Source organism: Epinephelus moara, chromosome 15 (assembly GCF_006386435.1).
Source record: "Epinephelus moara isolate mb chromosome 15, YSFRI_EMoa_1.0, whole genome shotgun sequence".
NCBI lineage: Eukaryota > Metazoa > Chordata > Actinopteri > Perciformes > Serranidae > Epinephelus > Epinephelus moara.
In genome coordinates, this window is record NC_065520.1 from 2,721,417 (window position 1) to 2,742,390 (window position 20,974).

The following is a 20,974-nucleotide window of genomic DNA, read 5'->3' on the forward strand; positions in this document are numbered from 1 at the left end:
TCTCAGAGGTTGTGAGTTCAAGCCTCAGCTGATGCAAAAGGCAGATTGTGTTGCTAAATTCCTAAATGTCTTCCAGTTCTTCTGCTTGTTGCTCAGAATTGCCTAAAAATGCCCGGACCCGACCCATCACTGCGCAGCAGCTATAATTCTATTTGGTTCTGGGTTTTTTTGGCCATGCACATTTGATAAAATATAACCCCAGAACTAAATCTCTATGTAATCTCCAGTTTTTAGAATATTTTTCAGCATAACTGAAGTTCTTTGTTTTTAAAAAGCAGCACCCAGTCCCTTCCTGACATTTAAAACTCTGTGATTGGCTGAGTACTTTAATCCTCCTAATCATAGATGGATGACTCAACACTCTACTGGACACAGGCTCAGGTGCCCATAGTGCCAGGGCCCCCCTTGACCTTCATCTGCAAAATGTCAACAAAACTGACACACAATAAACAGGAAGAGACAAAGAGACATAAAAAAGTCCACAAAGAGATGCAAAACTAAAAAGAGACACATGATAACAAAGGTTACGATATTGTAACCCTAATTCTGTTAGCACAGGCGGAGCCATCTACTGGACTCTGGGTAATTTTCCTTCAATCATGAGCACACATTCACACTGAGAAAAGCATACACATGGCCAGACAATCATGACGTGCCTATCCAAACATGTGCAGACCCCACAGCATATAAGGAGGCAGCCATCAGACATCCTACACCCTCTTCAGCATGCAACATAGGAGTAACAGGGACCCAAGATAGTGGTCACTGCCTGTGCTAACAGGACTAGGGTTACAATATTGTGCCTTTGTTCTATCTTACACAGGCTCTGCCCTCTACTGGACTCTATAGATACAGTGGGTGGAGTCTGATGCATGAACACGCTGTTGCAACATAACATTGACCCAGCCACATTGATCCTGACCGGCTGGAGGTTAGTGTGCAATTCATTAAAGAGAAAAAGGATTTCTGATGGCAGGAATCTGCCTCCTTATATACTGTGGGATCCACACATATTCAGTTAGGCATGTTCTGAGTGGCCAGCTATGTTTACGTTTTTCTCAGTTGTGAATACATACTTGTGATTAGAGGAGTATTAATTACCCAAAAATTCCAGTAGAGGGGGGAGCCAGTGTAAAATAAAACTACAAAAAACAGGCAAACCAACCGCAAAGAGACACAAAACACCTACAAAGAGACACAAAATGACCAAAAACGACATAAAATTACCTTAAAGACACACTAAATTACCACAGAGAGACCCAAACGACCATAAAATGACATAAACAACTACATGGACACCACAGAATGACTGTAAAGATACACAAAACCACAAAAAGATGCAAAACGACTACAAAGAAACACAAAACAACCACAACCACCTGTGTGTTTTGCTGAATGGTGGGGCCCTTTGCATATGTGCCCACAGGCCCATTGTCTCATAATCCGCCCATGCTCTTGGGGCGCTCCTTAAAGGGGCACTACAGTAGTGATTTAGTATTGCACTTCCATAAAGTTGTGGGTGTTGTGAGAGACAGATTAAAAAAGAATGGCCAAAATTGAAGCAGCAGACGCTGAGATACTAACTATTAGGTGCAGATATGGGTAGATCTTGACCCTGCACTTCCCATAATGCAACCTGAGAGTGATTTTAGCCCCCACAGAGCCACAGAAGACAAAACAGTACAGCTTGTGACTTTTTTTATTGCATTACAATTGATCTATATCATATATTTTATCTTAATGTTTCATTTGTAAGCTTTTGCTTAACACTATTTTTCTGTACACCTGTGTGGGTTTGCATGCTAAATCCCAATAATCTCTCTAAAGCTGCTGGTGGTGGCAAACTCTGAGGAGGGTTACCAGGAGCATCTAAACCATCGGAGCGAACATCAGTCGACAGGGAACCAAATCGCCACAGCCCAGTACGAATGTTTCCAAAGGATTATAAAAGAATCACACCGCAAAACAAAAACAATAGGTGAGGAGCTGATCTCAAAAAGCCTTTGGTGACTTGATGTCACTACTAACCATATGAAGTCACTCCAACATATCACTGTGTGTCCTTTGTTGTCTGCAGGGCCAGTTTGCAACGCGACGTGGGATGGGTGGCTGTGCTGGGATGAAACTGAACCCGGACAAACAGAGCAGAGCTGTCCAGACTACTATCACGATTTTGATCCTCAAGGTAAATTTCTAAAATTCAATGTCATATTTACCAACTTAAAGCAACTTGAGTGCCGTTTCCCTGTGTTTAAAGCTGAATTCCCGGTCTTTAGATGATATTTAAAAGGGACCTATTAACCTTTTCCCTTATTTTCTGTCATATACAATATTACAATGTAGGATGTTCCAATTAAACGTGGCTGAAGTTTTCATTAATGAGGTAAATGTATGTAAAAATAATCTCTGTGAGTAATAACCTCAGTCCATTTTGAATACTCTGTTTCTGATTGTTCTTTACACATTGGCTACAAGCTGACTTCAGATCTTCACAGATTTCTTTATATGGTCATCTGCTCCAGGCACGCTACTGCAAGTGTTTACATTACTTAGTGTACACTGCTACACGTAGCTACATGCTAAAGTCGGGGAAATGTGTATCTTGGCTGCTGATGTTGTTAATTTCTTCATGATTTCAGATCATATCCCTGCTAGAAAATGTCTGGTTGTATTTTGAAGCTTTTATTGCAGCTATACACAATTATTTTCTGGCTGCAAGTACAATACTACATGTAGCTACATGCTAAAGTCAGGGAAACATGTAGGCTAATCTTGGTTGCCAACGTTGTTAATATCTTAATGATTTCGGATCATGTTCCTGCTGGAACATGTCTGGTAGTGCTAAGAAGCTTTGTTGGTGTTTTTTCACGTAATATAGTGCCACTATACACATTCCTTCCCCGGCTACAAGTACACTGTTGCATGTAGCTAAATGCTAACATCAGTAAAACATATAATCTTTGTTGCTCATGTTGTTCATTTCTCCCTGCTTCCACTTTCACTACTAGAAAATGTCTGGTTGTGTTTTGAAGCTTTTATTGGTGATTTGATTGGTGAGTTATTAATATTGCCCCGATTTTGGATCATATTCTTGCTGGAATGTGTCTGGCTGTGTTTTGAAGTTCTCATCGGGTCTCATCATAAGATCAGATTCCTGCTGGAACATTTCTGGTCATGTTAAAAAGCTCTTAGCAGTGATTTTTCACAGTAAAAAGTACCGCTATTCTCCCTCGGAGTCATGCTGCAATGGTGGTGCAGAGACACGGAGACATGGAAGACCTGAAGATGCTGAACAATCAGATCAAACTGGGCTTTTCGGGAGGGGGTCTTTAAGAGACAGGAACTAAACCAAAGCGTTTCAGACAGAGGGTGAATACAGATGTTCCAGCACAGATAGTATGAGGAAAATAAAGTGTTTTTAACCATTAGAGCATGTAAACATGTTCTAGAAGAAAGTGTGAACTTTCTTCCCAAAAGGGAGATGTCTGTGGGCTTATGTTAGCTTAGCATAGAGACCAGCATAAAAACTAGAGGCAGGGAGAAACAACTGGCCTGTCTGTTTCCAAAGTTTACATCTCCTCTAATTAGCTTTGCTGTATTAGCAATTAGCATGCTATGTTACCTGCTGTATCTCATTTTTCAATTATACAAGAAAAAAAAGAAAAAAGAAAAAAAAAAGAAATATAAAAATGATGTAAATGTACAAACAGAAATGTAAAACTGTGGTTGCAAATTTGTTTCCAGCAATGGCATCCAAAGTGTGCACAGAGACGGGAGAGTGGGGACGCCACCCCGAGAGCAAGAGGACATGGACAAACTTCACAAACTGCCATGCCAACACGACACATCATGGGACAGTAAGAAGGAATAAAGACAATATAAAAATATGAAGCAGCTTTGACTGTGAAGTTGTACTCATTTTGCTTTCTTGCAGGCGGCAATGACTCACTTCTACTTGGTCATGATTGGTCACGGCCTGTCGCTGGTGTCACTGCTCATATCATTAGGAATATTCTTCCATTTTAAGTAAGTGGGGCATGAGTTTCTTTATCTCCTATTATCCACTCTGTTATTATCCACTCCTATCCACTCTGTCAGTCATTTGGTTGGTTGGTTGGTCAGTTGTTCACTCCACAAAAATTTGCTCATGCCAGTTAGTGTGTGAGTTATCAATAGCTATCAAAGCCAATTTCCACATCCCCACTGGACATCAGAATGACTTCAGAAATATGTTGAACTCGTATGTCAGACAGATGGTAAAGTTTGGTTGGAATGAAAATCGGACTGACGATATTTTAAATGTCTAACCACAATTAATTTTGGATGTTAACTTTATGGAGTTTTGGAGGTTTTGCACTCCATACCTTATGATTAAATGTTGGTGTTCTACGTCAAGGCCAGCATCAATTGATGTAGATTAGACGTTGTCTACTGAATTTTGGTCAGCGGATGTCACGTCACAGATTCATTCAAGTCAATCGATCAATCAATCAATCAATTTTATTTATAAAGCCCAATATCACAAATCACAATTTGCCTCACAGGGCTTTACAGCATACGACATCCCTCTGTCCATTGGACCCTCACAGCGGATAAGGAAAAACTCCCAAAAAAACGGTAGAAACCTCAGGAAGAGCACGAGGAGGGATCCCTCTTCCAGGACGGACAGACGAGCAATAGATGTCATACAGAACAGATCAACATAATAGATTAACAGTAAACCATATGACACAATGAGACAGAGAGAGAGAGAGAGAGACAGAGACAGAGACAGAGAGAGATGCAGGACAGATGGTAATGACAGTAGCTTACAACAACATTAATGAAAGTAATAATATTATCGTTATATTTCTGGCTACTGTGGTACAATATGTTGAAAGTATATATTAGTATCTGTCAGTATACATGTGTGATAAAGGTAGTAGCTAAGTAACAAGACTGTGGCCAGCTGGGGTAGTCAAGAGCCTTAATGTTGATCAATATGTTGATCACAATTGATGGGTTAGTGACTCATGCATTAGGCTGAACACAATAAAAAGCAACACAGTGGTGAGCTGTTCACTCGAACTCCCAGCTTCCCTGACTGGCAAACTAGCCAAGAACTTATATTCCCCGTCCCCTGGATTGCAGATTGGAGAGCTGGACTGGGTGCTGCTCTTATTTGGCACTTCAGATATCCAAGCAGGAAGTGGGATGGGCAGTGCCAAGCTGGAACTCTTACGACCGGGGTCCACCGGTCAGCAGCATGACACGTCTGCAGCGCGAGTCCCGTAGCAGCTCGTCCCCCTGTTAATCAATTACAGCGGCTCCACCGGCAACGGGAGCGGCGCAACAAGCCCCGTCTGTCGCGCGACAACTCTCTATTTTAGGTGGCTCTTCTATTTTTGTCGCGCTACGCTCCCCTACGCGACCCTCCAGCAGATAAAAACTACATGAAATAGTGTGCTAAACGTGTTTTTAAATGAATAAACCATTATCAGAGGTAATATATGATGATTTTTTTTCATGCATTTACCCATGTTTATCCGTGACATTGTGTAAATGTCCGTGGCGGACATTTGAAAGCGAGTAGATGACAAACAGTACAGTAAACTTGTAGATAACTCAAATATATGTAATAACTTAGGTGGAAAATGCTTTAACATTTCATGCAGCCTACATGCAGCCTCTCGGCTCAGCAAACGGTAAACAACCCCGCTGGCTTCTCTACGTGTCGCTTCCATACACAGTCAGTGGAGCCCAAATGAATTAGCCGCGACGCTACGCTGACATGACGCTTATGTTTGCAGCCGGTGAAGCCCGGCCGTTAGGGCTCATTTATGCTCAACGTTAAATACGGATCCGGATACAGACAGAGCCTTCTGTCCGTGCTCCGCGTTCATTTCGTCCGTATTTCTGCACGTTTCCATAAAGCTTACGGATACGGGCCAAACGGAGCAGTACCACCGGGAACCGTGGGGGCAGTGTTGCTGTCACTACCCGATACGTAGCTCGAAGAAGAAATAACAATTCAATTTCTGTCATCGGCAGTACTAGAGAAAAGAATTCTCCGTCCTCCAGTCGCGATGTATTTAACGGCGTCACCGACCACCGCCTCCTACAACGCTGCCTCCGAATTTGTCTTTTATGCAAGAGGTACATTATCAATATCTCCTCCACAGTCGCCATGTTTGTTTTTGAGTTTGTTGTTGTCAAAACTTTTTGATTAAAAGCAGGAAACATCAAATGTGTATTAGCTTTAAAGTCAACTTTAAATGCCCCTGCTTATCCGAAACTGAAAATCAAAAATTAACATTTATCACTCAATACATAATGAAAATAAGAAATCTACATGACTTTAGGTGAATAATTTATTTCCATTCATGACTTCAGACTAAAAGATGGCCATGAGTTTCTCGCCGTCAAGGCTACTGCAGTTAATCATTAATAAAGGGTTCTTCCATGACAATAATCAATAAAATCAGGAGTTACTTACATAGATTATATGTTATATGCTCCAGATACTCAATTTCTTCCAGATGCTACTATAAATGGTCAAGCTGTGATTATAAACACCAGAAAAGGGGATTATAAGGACCTCTTACAATTTGCTATATACAAACATCTGTATGCCACATATATACATTAAAATATAAGGTAACACTAATAAATCTATTAGGTAATTGTACCCAATAAAGCTCGTACTTACTGTATGTTATGTTATGAGTTTTTATGAAATCATTTCTTTTTTAATGTTATTTTATTTACAATTTTCTTTATTTCTTGCATAGCTGCACTTGATTTATTAGGACAGTTGTCAAGATTAAAAATGAATTTTAATGTTAATTGTTGATTTTCATGACAAATTGAATAATAATAATAGTAATAATAATAACAACAACAACAATAAGACAATTTATTTACATAGCACCTTTTAGACAAGAAATGCCACACACAGTGCTTTACAATAAGGGCAGTATAAGCACTTGGTGCTTTGCATGAGAATAGACAGAATGAACAGAACACAATCAAACAGAACTGATTCATAAAATCATAGATCTGTAAAACTATAAATCATAAAATCAAGTAAGATTTGAAAAGAGTAAACAGATACATAGCTTTCATTTAAAAATATTTAGCGAGCTAGCTTCACTGATAGGTAGTGTGTTCCATAGCTTTGGGGCATTATTGACAAAGGCTGCATCCCAGATCTTCTTCCGGCTGTTGCATAAACCAGCAGCAGATGATCACAGTGTTCATGGAGGCCAGGGGCGTTGCTAGGAGTTGAAAACATCTGGGGCTTTAGCCCTGAAGTGGGAACAATTCTTTACCCAAGGGTTCGGGGGTTTCTCCCCCAGGAAAATTTTGAATAATTCCATGTGATTTTAACGTATTTTGACAAAGAATGAACACTCGTCTTCTATTATTGGGTTGCCCAAATTGTTGGTTAAAACCTGTTAGAACATGGCACTCTTAAATACCTGATTCTGATTGGTCAATCAACAAAATTCTGCTGTGTTTATTTCTTGAGGTATCGCCACTGCTCTGCTGCTCCGTTGCTAGGGACGCCATAGCAACGGCCTTAGACTGAGGAGCATCAAAATCAGTTAATGTTAGTCCACACAGGCCAAATAGGATCGGAGTGTTTTCAGGACATCATTTTTAACATTTTTGTAGAGGACAAAACGCTTGATGTTTGGCTAAGAAATGACATGTCCCCAGCAAAAAAAAAAAAAGAAAGGGAGAGAAAATCGCAGGGCCATCAGGAGCAAACCAGCACAAACAACTAGAAGAAATAAGTAGCAAGCCATGTTCTAAGCGGAATAATGTATAGTGAGCCAGTGACAGTTGAAAAATAAATCCAGAGGCGGGGTTCCATTCGGTACCACTATACCACTATACATTATCCCGCTTAGAACATGGCTTACTACTAAAACATTCAGTGATGTGACACAAAATAATGATTAAAACACATTTTATTGATTCAAAATTCGCAAATAGAAATGTGTCTATACTCTGTATCCATGGCAACGGCAGCCTAATGATACTAATTAATATTGAATTCACCTTTCGCTAAGGCCCGCCCCCCTTAGTTAGTCTACTGTTGCTAAGTCCGACAAACTTTCGGTTTCGGAGCTAGACTGGCATGGCGCACCCACTGTTGCTAACTGCAATCCCTGGAAAATTACTCTCAAATTTCTACAATATGCATTTGAAGGATATGTTCAGGATATGAGACTGACACTGCAATGAAATCAAGGTAACACAGTGTGTGCAGATGAACAGTGTTTAGCTTCACCTCCACCCAGACTGGCAGCTGTTGGGGGGCTGCGGAAGAAGTCAAACAACGTTCATCTGTGCACAATGCGTTGACACACAGCTGGTTGAATATGAGCAAAGTTTCCCTGCTTCCCTTCACTGGTTCCTGTACAGCACGGTCAGTCTTTGTTTCACTGTTATAATCATTAAAAAACAAAAGCAGCATGTGTATACATTCAGTAGGTACGTTTCCGTTTCCACTCCGATCCTATTTGGCCTGTGTGGACTAACGTTAACTGATTTTGATGCTCCTCAGTCTAAGGCCATTGCTATGGAGTCCCTAGCAACGGAGCAACAGAGCAGTGGAGATACCTCAAGAAATAAACACTGCAGAATTTTGTTGATTGACCAATCAGAATCAAGTATTTAAGAGTGCCATGTTCTAAATTTAGATGTGTGTGTGCATGTAGTCAGTTTGGAGTCGGAAATACATGAAAAAAAAGGAAACTGACAAGTTGTATGTGTATACTAAACATCATTAGGGATTTACAGAAACAAAAAATCAAACATATAGTCATATGCCATGTAAGCTGGTGTGACAGTGAGTGTGTAGTGTGCTGCTGTGTTGTCTGCGTTGCTGGAAACGATGTGCTTTATTAGTAAAAAAAAAAAAAAAAAAAAAAACTGAGGCTGAGCCCAAAAGATCTAGGGCTTTAAGAAATTATTGCTCATCCATTTATTTACTGCCAAAAGACAGGTAGTAATGGAGTTTATGGCTGCAGCATTGTTTGGTTCAGCAGAGATGTACAGTTGCGTGTCATCTGTGTAACTATGGAAACAAACATTGTGCTCTCTAATGATGTTACCAAGTGGCAGCATGTACAGTGAGAATAATAATGGACCAAAGCAACTCCCTTGTGCAACTCCAAAACAGAGGTCATGTTTCTCAGACACATGATCTCCAACCCTTCAATGAATGTTTTGAACCAGTTTAACACACAGTGAGAAAGACAAACCAACTTTTCAAGATTATTGATTGAGATGTCTTGGTCAGTTGTATCAAATGCTGCGGTTCGGTGTAAAAGGACAAGAATTAAGACCTGGATCAAGCTAATGAATATGTGTCAAACGTTTGTCTCCTTTTCTGCTGCCCTCAGGAGTCTGAGCTGCCAGAGGATAACGCTCCACAAAAACCTCTTCCTCTCATTTGTGCTAAACTCCATCATCACTGTTGTCTGGCTTACAACAGTGGTAAAGAAACAGGGACACACCTACAATGATTCGGTGAGTGATCGACTTTCTGTGCAGACATTACTTGGTATTCTATTCCAGTAAAAACAGTAGAGCTCATGTTGCTTTTATCCTTCCAGGCGAGCTGTAAGCTGCTCATGTTCATCCACCTGTATCTATTGAGCTGTAACTACTTCTGGATGCTCTGCGAGGGCATCTACCTGCACACTCTGATTGTTGTGGCAGTGTTTGCAGAAAAACAGTATCTCATGTGGTATCATCTGCTGGGCTGGGGTAAGTAAAGATAATATTTCACCATTTTCACACAATAATAACGTCAAACGTCATCAAAATTCTAATTTGATTTTGCAGGTTTTCCACTTGTGCCAGCGGTGATACATTCAATAGCACGCCACTGCTACTACAACGACAAGTGAGTCTTTAGTCTTGACATGTGAGATATCACAGCATCTAAGTCACATGTTTCTGTAGTACATGATGTGGTGATGTGACTCATGCATCCACAGATGTTGGGTCAGCTCAGATACGTCATTGCTGTACATCATCCATGGCCCCATCTGTGCAGCACTGGTGGTAAGCACTGAGCCCACATGGGAATTACTTAATGACTCTGGCGATGCTCTGCAGGCCTGTTATGTAGCCATCTTCACTTCTTGCTTGTTTTATCATCATGAAAGTGATGAAAATGGCTGCCACTGTGTCAAACTATAGTCTTACACCTTTTTTTTGCCTCTTTGATTCCAGGTGAATCTTTTCTTCCTGCTCAACATCGTTCGGGTTCTCATCACCAAGCTGAGAGTGACCCACCAGGCCGAGTCCAGCCTCTACATGAGGGCTGTGAGAGCAACCCTCATCCTCATCCCTCTGCTCGGCATCCAGTTTGTCTTGCTCCCCTACAAGCCTCAGGATGACTGGGTCTCTGAGATCTACCTGTATGTCATGGAGATCCTTATGCACTACCAGGTCAGTGTAAAGGTTTGAGAAACCAATTGGGCCTATGAGGCACAGGCCCAGGGGCCTAAAGTGTCAGGGGGCCCCTGGCTTTCAAAAAAAAAAATTACTTCAAAGAGACACAAAATGACTTTAAAGAGAGGCAAATGACTACAAAGAGACACAAAACAACTGCAAAGAGACACCAATTGACTAAAAAAGACACAAAATTACTTCAAAGAGACAAAAACAAAAGGCATCAAAGAGACACCTAACGACCAAAAAGACACAAAATTACTTAAAAGAGACATAAAATGACTACAGACACCAAACGACCAAAATGACACAAAATGAACTTAAAGAGAACAAAAATGACTACAAAGAGACACAAATCACTACAAAGAGATACGAAACATCTACAAAGAGACATAAAAATAACCAAAGAAGACACAAAACGACCAAAAATGACACAAAATGATCTCAAAGAGACACAAAATGACTTAAAAGAGATGCAGAATGACTACAAAGAGATACAAAAACACTACAAAGAGACATAAAAATAACCAAAGAAGACACAAAATGGCTACAAAAAGACACAAAAATCTCAAAATGACTTTAAACAAACACAAAATCACCACAAAGAAACACAAAATGACTTTATAGTGAAAATGACTACAGAGATGCAAAATGACTCCAAAGAGACGCAAAAATGACTACAAAGAGAAACAAAAAAACTACAAAGAGACACAAAATGAACTCAAAGAGAAGCAGCATTACTACAAAGAAACACAAAAATAACCAAAGAAGACACAAACTGACCAAAAATAACACAAAATGATCTCAAAAATACATAAAACACTTTAAAGAGATGTAAAATGACTACAAAGAGATAACAAAGGACCAAAAGAGACACAAAATGACTACAAAGACGTACAAACTGAAAATCACTACAAAGAGACATTAAAAAAAAACTGATTAAAAAATGACTTTGAAGAGACGTAGAATGACTACAAAGAACACAAAATCATCTCAAAGAGACACAAAATGACAAAAAAGACACACAAATGATCTCAAAGAGACAAAAATGATTAAAGAGACACAAAACTGTCACAAAGTCTGTGTACCTTTCTCCTAGGTAGAACAGGTGCTGGGGCCTGTGGCCAATGGCCCACTGTCTCATTATCCACCCATGATTTTAAGTTGCATTATCCAACAAATACAACTTTGCTTTTACCCAATAAAAATCACTAATACATGATATTAAGAGCTCTACTGTGGGTGCAGACTTGTTGTAGAACTACCCAATGGCAAAATCCTCAATAATTTTGTGGTTTAAAATTACAAATATTTGTAGAATAAGAGCATGAACATGTGACACTGTGAGCAGCTGTTTGAGCTTAAGGGAATTCCTAACTTGTGTATTTTCTCAAGAAACTTTTTTCTCATGCAGGGTCTCTTGGTCTCTACAATATTCTGCTTCTTCAATGGGGAGGTGAGTAATAAGTGTGGTTTAGCATATTATGACTGCAACACAGCATCTCACATTTCAAGGTTAGATTTTGAATTTGCTACCCACTTAATTCTCACTTTAAGGGGTTATTAAGCTCTGGATAATTTTAGGAGTAGTTTATGAAAACATCATTCTTGAGTTCTCATTCACATTTTTGACGCTTTGAGACATGGCTTTTAATAGGAACATTGACGTGTTCACGCTTGGCACTAAAATGCAGCATGAATCACAGATTGACATGGGGCCAGGACATTAGAGATACTTAAGTTATGACTTTCCCCAGTTGCTGGATTTTTCATATATTTTTTATTCAGCTAATGTTGTTCAAAAGTCCCTTTCCATGCTGGTAGGAATACATTTAAATTATTGAATTTGAAATTATTGAAAGGGTAGCCACTTGAGATATACCTGTAGCATCTCATTTCAGAGGTGGTCCTATAACTCTATAACCCAAAAATCCACTATAAGTCATTTCAATTTTCAATTTCAAAGCATTCACATTCAGAAAAAATATTATATGACCTAATTTACCTCAGTGGCAGCTACAGATCTTGATGGAGAGCTTTAAATATGGATATAAATGCATTTAAAATCTTTTTTGATTTCAGTCTTCCAAAAAATAAGATGAAATGTGACACCTGCTTTGAATGTAACCCTAACCCTAAAGTGGAACTACTTGTGTGTCAGCTCTATGCAGACCCTAAGCTGTAGCCTACGTAGCCGACACACGTGGCCTATGCCATTGTAAGCATTTATACTTGTGAAGAAGTGTGTCTGTGTCAGTCTGTAGTTACACCTCCAAAACACTAGTTGGCGGTGGGATTTCTGTGAAGTGCTGTAAAGTTAAGTTGATTCAAAAAACACCCAAAACACACATTAAACATGGCTTAATAGCGACAATTTCAAACTCAACTACACATATCGGCTTCATTATAGTTCACAGCATTCACGGACAAAGAAATTGTCTTTATCTGGACACATTTTCAACCACAAATACAACATGCTAATGTTTTAGCACCAACCTATGGCATTTTACATTGTACAAATTAGCCTAGCGGCTAGCAGACTTTTCCTCTACTCACATGAAGCCTGGGACAACAGCAACATTTAACAAAGGTCACGTTACAAAATTTGGCTCCATTACAACTCACAAGGTTCACCGACAAAACAATTGTCTTATTCTAAACACATTTTCCAGACAAATACATCATGCTAATGTTATTAGCACAAGTCTATGACATTTAACATTGTAGGCTATAAATTAGCCTAGGGACGAGTGGAGATTTCCTCTGCTCATATGAAGCCAGAATAAATCCTGATGTAAAAAATCCCTGAAGGATAAATCACACAAAAGACTTAAAATGATATTTTGTGGAGGCTTTATTGTTTTCACAATTTATTGTTTCTTATCTGTGAAATAAAAGTAAATAACAGCTTTGTTTCCACTGAGGGAAATGGTTTCAGCTTACTAAAACAGACAGTAGGTCTGCGTCACTGCGACATGTAGTTACATTTCTGGGGAGGTGCACATTATTCTACACCATAGGTACGGCGTCGATTTGACGCAGAGGTGTAAATCCTGCATAACTCAATCCATAACCCACCTCAACCATGTAGTTTTTGCACCTGAACTAACAAAACTGCAACCATTTCACAACATTGGATATGCACCTTCTGGCCTACCTGTGCAGTTTGCCCCCTCTGAATCATTATAAGGGTCGTAACAACAAGTGATAATGGTCGTCAGTGCTATATTGTAGGCATCTGGACTTTCTTGACGTTTCACCTCTCATCCAAGAGGCTTCTTCAGTTCTAACCTTGCCTACCATATAGCACTTAGGATTACCATGACCTGGATGACTATGAATCTTCACCAACAGGTGACAATAGCCATTCCATGGGCTAATAACTTTCGAAGAGGGTGAATGTGAATGGTGCAATCTCTGCCATCCTTCTTACATAATCTTTATTAGGGCTGTAGTCTCCTGGTCGACTAGTTGATTTTTGGTCGCTATGCTCTCGTCCGACCAAATTCTCATTAGTTGAATAATCGCTGTGTTACTTTCATAAGGAGAAAAGTGCTACATCAACAGCTTTCCAGGATTAATCCATTATTTCCTGGGCGGGAGGGACAGGCCAAGTAACCTGTGAAAATGGGGGTGTTTTCAAAACACCTCCGTTGTTGACAGAAAGTTATATATATTTCGCTATATTTAGCGACTTTTCAGACCCCTCTAGCGACTCTTTTTCAAAAAAGCGACTAGAGACAAATCTAGCGACTTTTTCTGATGTTATTGAAGACTTCTGGAGACTCTGTTGTGAGAACACGTATCATTCTTATTCTTCTCAACGAGCAGCGGATGCTGCCGTGGGCCCTTCCCTCGCCCCAGAGCACTCACAGATGGCCCAGTCCTCCCTCCCAGCAGCAGTCAGAGCAGGAGATGTTAACCCCTCCACGTCCAGACTGCAAGTGAATCGCGCATGCGCGGAACCGCCACTGGCTGATCCCGACCTGGTTTTCAGTCAGGGCGGGATGTAAATGTAAAATTTTCTTTGTCTAATATAAATCACTGAAAGAAGGTTCATTTGTAGTTCTAAACATATTCAGGGTGTTTTTTTACTCAGTTTTTGTCTCTCCCACGACGTTATTCCTCTCTCCTACAGCAGCTATTACAATTACATGCATATGGACAATTATGCAAATTAGGCGATTATGTCATTTAGCGACTTCTAGCGACTTTTAGGACAGCCAGTAGCTACTTTTCTTACTGAGGAGTTGGCAACAGTGGCGTCGCGGTGACACAGACCTCCTTCACTCAGTGGAAACGAAGCTTTTATTTACTTGTATATATATAAATACAAGTAATGAATTGTGAAGACAGTAAAGCCTCCTCTAAAATAGCATTCTAAGTCTTGTGTGTGATTTATCCTTCAGGGATTTATTCTTAGGGATTTATCCTGGCTTTATATGAACAGAGGAAATCTCTGCTCGTTGCTAGGCTAATTTATACAATATAAAATGCCATAGGCTGGCGCTAATAACGTTAGCATGTTGTTATTTCTTTGGAAAACGTGTTTAGTATAAGACAGTTGTTTTGTCGGTGAATGTTGTGAGTTGTAATGGAGCCAAACTGTGTGCCATTACCTTTGTTAAATGTCTCTGTTGTCCCTGGTTTAATATGAGAAGAGGAAAAGATCGCTAGACGCTAGGCTAATTTATACAATGTAAAATGCCATAGACTTGTGCTAATAACATTAGCTTGTTGTATTGGTGGGGAAAAGTGTCCAGATAAAGACAAGTGTTTGTCTGTCAGTTCTGCGATTTATAGTGATTGTGTGTGAGAGTGTTTTGGAGATGTAACTGCAGAGTGACACAGACACACCACTGCAGAAGTAAAAATAACATGAAGATTTTTTTTTCCCCCACGACTTATCGATTAGTTGAAGATTATGTGTGACTTTAGTCGACCAAGATTTTCTTTGGTTGACTACAGCCCTGATCTTTATGTCTCATTTTGCAGGTGCAGAGCGTTCTGCGGAGACACTGGAACCAGCAGCGGATGCAGTTCGCTGGCACCTTTGCCAATGCCGACTTCTTCCGCTCAGCGTCTTCCGTGGCGTCGTCGCTCACAGAGGTCCACCGCTGCTATAGCATCGAAAGCCACACTGAGCACATGAACGGCAAGAGCTACTCGGACATATTCAGATCGGACAGTCCTTTCGTGTGAGGGATCATTGTTTCTTTGACTTTTCCCAAGATGTTACTTTTTTTTCTTGGAGTTTTACTACTGTTCATGGCACCTGAGTGCAAACTTTTCTCTTTTTTGATTTTTCCCCGACTTCCAGCCACTAAAACTCAGATATTTCACTTTTTAAAAAACTTTTTCTCATGAATATTACTAAAACAGAAGGAGCTTGACACCTAAGATTCTGGTTCTTCTTCATTAGTTACTTCCAATGAATATTCAAAGGGGCTGTTACTGGACAAAAGGAAGACCCTCAAGCATTAACATGAGGAATTAATGCTTTTTTGCATCATGTGGAATTAACTTGAAGAGGCATCGGTGAGAAGAAGCCATGCTGTTGAGCTGACTCTTAGAATCTTGCAAAGAGAGTTGTTTTTTTGGGCATTTTTTAAGGGTATTGCTGAATTTAAAATTTAAACAGTGAGTGTGGGAAGGAAATGCATGAGAACCCTGTTGAAAGACTTGCAAAATCTGAAAAATCATTTCAGGTTTTAGTTATAAGCACATATAATAATCTCTTTGGTTAATGCAAAGATCAGTGGGCACAACCGGAGCTATAGTTTCTAGGAGTTAACCTACTGGCAAGCATGAAGAGCAAGTACCATTATTTCTGTTGATAGTACCACACAGAACTACACATTTAAAATATAAAAAAGTACAAACACACACACATCATTCCTGCTTTACCACTTATGAATTCAAGGCATGCAACTCAGAGTTTCCTATGTATGTATTGCTTTCTTTAGCTGAGTAAAAAAAAAAAAGACAAAAAACTAAAATGTTGTCAGACCCCACATGTCATTTGTACAAGCAGCTTACTGCAACCCATATTTACGTTTATTGTTAGACCTCTAATGGCTGTTGTAATTATGACAGGAGCAAAGGCAGAAGTTGATGTGAAATTAAGAGCAACAAAATTCACATAGGAAGGATGTCGGGGTGGATAGATTGGTCAAACTAACACAGGACTTTGACCCAGGAGACTGCTGTTCATGCCCTGTGGTGACTTATTTTAATTAGGTACATAACTTAACTTACCTAACGTACTTAACAATCTAACATAACCCACATAACTAGGGCTCCACTGACTTTCTTTTAGTTGGAGCACTGTAGCCCCTAAATGAAAATTTTAGGAGCACAAGCAGAAAATTTAGGGGCACACTTAAAATGTCCTGCGATGCAATTAGTCAAACTTTTGGCCATTTTAACTGTTTTACTGATAAATGCTTTGGTGATAAATGAACAACTTACAGAAATTACAAAGAGCTGTTTTTTTCAAGTTTACAAATTGAACTTTTATGAATGTGTACATGGCATATGCATCATACAAACATACAAACTTTTTTTTTTGTTTTGGTATGAGGACATGTGTTGATTGCCTGCTACCAGTATGGACGCTAATTTAGGAAGTTCCTGTGGGTTGTATTAGAGGATAGGAACAAACAGCCTTTGTGTTTGTATGGGTTGGAGGACTTGTTGTTAGAAACATAAGCTTACATTGTCTTACAGTATCTTTTAAGTTAATGCTCCGTTAGACTCACTGTTTTTATTTGTTTGCTTCATGTCTGATTATTCCAAAATGCTGGAGATTTGATGTGTGAGATTATCACAGAGACAAATATGACTGAAAAATGCATGTTTGTACATATATTTGAATATGACATATATCAAGGCACAAAATACATAGCCTTTTGTGTACTCTGTATATTTTTCCAGTCAGCTAACACATTATTGTACATTACTCATGTTACACTTTAATTCATAGTAGTATATTGATAAGGGTAAAAGATGTTTTTAGATAAAGAAAAGGTCAATGTTTCAGTGTTCAGGAAACAGATTCAGCAGGAACTGACGTATGTTGATTCACTGATAAGATAAAGTTTGTCACCTCCAGTTAGAGATAAAAAATATCTTTCCTGATGCATGAAGAGCTGCAGGTTTCAGCCCTCCAAAACAGGAAGTACACTTATTCATTTTCTTGCTGAGAGTTTGATGGGTAGATTGAAGCTATAAAGCTTAGCTTCTATAAAGCTTGCTGGATAACTTTCTGCAAGAATTATTTCCCCAAATGCTGAACCATTCTTCTAAATCCAATCTAAATCTAAATCTAATCCAAATACATAGGCATACTATTTCTGTTTTTCATTATACTGAATGTGTACTATAACAATTTACAAGACATGATTTCTACTATGATTTCTGAACTGATTTTTAGAAGAAAAGACTATCTCTCTGCCACAGGTATTGTGCTATTAAAGAAACCTAAATATATCTGAATGTGCTCGATAGTGGACACAGATATTTATTAGATATTACACTGGACATATATGTGTTAGGCTACATTGTTGAGGTGTTATCGTCTGATAAGTGGCATTCATTTCTTGAGACAGTTTTGAAAAACACACTTATTTGTTTTCTTGGGTGATTGATACCACTGTCATGTCTGAGAGTGGTATCAATCTTCTCATCTAATATCTGAAATGTCAAACTATTTCTTTAAAGGAGCAGTATACAACATTCAGAGCATGGATTTATATAGAGAAAGTTGGTCAGTGGTCCATGAGGCCAAAAAAACCTTGATTTCTGTGGTGTAAAATTACACGCATTGTGCACATTAAGTGGCCCATATAGTAAGGGTACAAGAGACTTCCACTGGTCGAGTGGCTTACTTCTGCTGGGCAAGCAGCTAACTTCCCATTTAGTGCTCGACTAGGCAAACTTGAATGGGGATAAAAATGAGGTAATCACTCGTCTAGATTGTTGAATTGTCATTGGACAGAATTGATTAGACCCCGATAGTAAGTCATTTCACGGGGGCTTGTGACAATTAAAAAAATGTAGGCCCATCCACTAATTTACATCTCTTTTACAACGTAGGTCTGTAGGAAAAAAAAAATTCTGGGCCGATTGGCATCACATGGTTGTTGTTGTTCCACTCTTGGTCACCATGTAAAACTGGCTCCAAAGCCTGGCGCTGTTCTTGGGTGCTTGATTCAGAGTCTTATTCAGGCTGTCTACACACGGTTCTCAACATGGAGGTGGCTGAGTTCACTCAAAGATACCAATGCTAACAGTAACAGTGCTGACAGAACTAGCAGTTAGAGCTAACAGAGTTAACGTAAGGGGGAACTAGTGGGTGGGAACCATACATTCCTGACTACGCTGTGGATCAGGTTAGTGTTATCAGTGGTACCCTCTCCAGTGCAGGGTAACAGCAGTTAGCTAGTCAATACACACAGGGACCGTCTGCTACAAATATTAACAGAGAAACTCAGACTGCTATACACACAGAGATTGCATGGCTTCATTCTCTGTTTAGGATGCCATTACTCAACCCTTTCTCACTCTGAAGTCATGACGAAAAAAGCTGTCCTTTAACGTTGGCGTGATATGCAGCCAGTCGTTGTTATAGTTTAACAGCACTTGGCAGCATCAGGGGGAAATGTGGTGGGACAAGAACAAAAGTTAAGGCACTGAAAGTCCGAGTGGGTGGGAGGGGTGCTGGATGGGTCCAACAAACACCGACTTTCACCCGGGAGAGTGGTGTTCACTTCTCATATGATTGTAAAGCCAAACTCTGTTCTTTTTTCCTAAACCTAACCTAACCATGTTCCTATGTGCTTCACATTTCTTGTGAAATGGCTTCCCAGAACGTCAATGGCCAGTGCACCTAGGGTACCTTCCATGTCGTATCTGGACGTGAAGGTCTATGACCAAATGTCTATAGTCACAAGGTCGCAGTGAGAATGTGTTGCTTTACTCCACTATATCTTTACATAACAAATAGTTGTTTGCTGCTATATTAATGTTGTAATGTTGTACACTATACAGCTCTTTTAAAACAAAACCTCTTCACAAAGATGAGTCTAGCTTTGCTTTGCAGACATCTGTGCATTTTTGCAATACACATTGTATCAGTAATAATAGTATTGCTAATACATTGAGCTATAATAGAGAAGGAAAAAAAATGATCTCTGTATTTTAATATTCTAAACTCAAGGTTCAGCTTTCTCTGGAACTTTCAACCATATTCTGTGGTCATGGGATATGATTGAAAGCCCTCGTAAAAGCTAGTAAGGGAACCTTGAGTTTAGAAATTTCTTTACTACAGATATGTTTTCCCAATGTCCAGAATGAGCCTTAATGTTAAAAGAAACTTGTATACTATAAACACAGATGTGTGTTTTCCCATGTTGGAGGTGTTACAAAAGATTTTCTTATTTTAATTTTTGTAACATAGTTTTGTCAATAAATGCTTGTTTATACTGAAGAAATGCTGTAAATAAAAACAAGCTGTTTTAAACTGAGACTCAAAAAAGAGTCCTTCTTTCCTCAGTGTCTCTTCTACTGTAAATATCTAAGTGTATTTTCTTTCCCACATATTTAATTAAGGGTGGGATTTCCTCGTCTGTCCTTAGAAAACGTTTCCCACTGAAATGAATAGTTTCCAGACAAAGCAGGGCGTGTTGTTGTCTGTTCCTCGTCCAGAAATGTATATGCGACCAGGTGCAATTAGGAAATCCCAGAGGAAAAGTGCTATATCCATGCAGTGCATCATTCATCAAATTCAGAACACAGACGCTGCTAAAGCACTTAACTTTTCTTTAAATCCGTCTGCAAACACATGGTGATCAGAAGCATGTGTGGCCGTTTATCATTGCGAGTAATATTTACGAGCTACTTGCACGCCTTGTGTAGTCATGACCTCAATGCACAAAGGACTGTGGTTTTTGGACAGTGCATGGGGCATCATGAGGCCATCCTCTCCCATTTTATTTTGTGTACAACACTAAACATCTGGCGTTTTTACAGCACGACTTTCAACTTGCATCCTGCCACATCAAGAGAGATAGTATCCTGTGTGGTTTCTGAGGGCACACATTTCCTTTAAAACAGAAATTAAACAAAAAAAGGGAACTTGAAGCATGCACATGTGAGGGTAAAGATGTTTTTGTTGTTTACCGATCACAACACCAGACCTACCTCCCTTTATTTACCTCAGTGGAAATCAGACCAGTGGATGTATTGCAGGCTTCCTGTTTCTAAGAATACATTGCCATTGAACTCTTGATCTGTCGGCTCTTGTGTGCTGGTAGCAAACACTTCCTCAGTCTCATGACTAACACTTGTTTACTGCCTTTACTTCCGTACGCTTCCACTAAAAACTTAAAGCATTTAGCTGATGTTTTGTGTGTATTTCTAGTTGGTAGCAGTTCTGGGTATTTGTCAGGGACGTTTCCACAGGACATGACTGAATGGAGACATAATGTGCCTCATGTGCTCTTCTGCACGGTGACAA

At 39.5% G+C, this 20,974-nt stretch overlaps 1 protein-coding gene across 1 annotated transcript in view; it reads left to right on the top strand.

Moving 5' to 3' along the window:
* The window catches only part of calcrlb (calcitonin receptor-like b), a 28,102-nt gene extending 8,120 nt beyond the window's left edge, over positions 1 to 19,982 (top strand). The window contains exons 3-13 of the mRNA XM_050063310.1: positions 1,828 to 1,978; positions 2,078 to 2,185; positions 3,745 to 3,857; positions 3,935 to 4,026; positions 9,396 to 9,522; positions 9,609 to 9,762; positions 9,841 to 9,901; positions 9,996 to 10,062; positions 10,234 to 10,452; positions 11,870 to 11,911; positions 15,451 to 19,982. Of these exons, the coding sequence (XP_049919267.1) occupies positions 1,828 to 1,978; positions 2,078 to 2,185; positions 3,745 to 3,857; positions 3,935 to 4,026; positions 9,396 to 9,522; positions 9,609 to 9,762; positions 9,841 to 9,901; positions 9,996 to 10,062; positions 10,234 to 10,452; positions 11,870 to 11,911; positions 15,451 to 15,657 (1,341 nt within the window). The 3' untranslated portion in view covers positions 15,658 to 19,982. The remainder of the gene's footprint in view (positions 1 to 1,827; positions 1,979 to 2,077; positions 2,186 to 3,744; positions 3,858 to 3,934; positions 4,027 to 9,395; positions 9,523 to 9,608; positions 9,763 to 9,840; positions 9,902 to 9,995; positions 10,063 to 10,233; positions 10,453 to 11,869; positions 11,912 to 15,450) is intronic.
* The last annotated feature ends 992 nt before the right edge of the window (positions 19,983 to 20,974 follow it).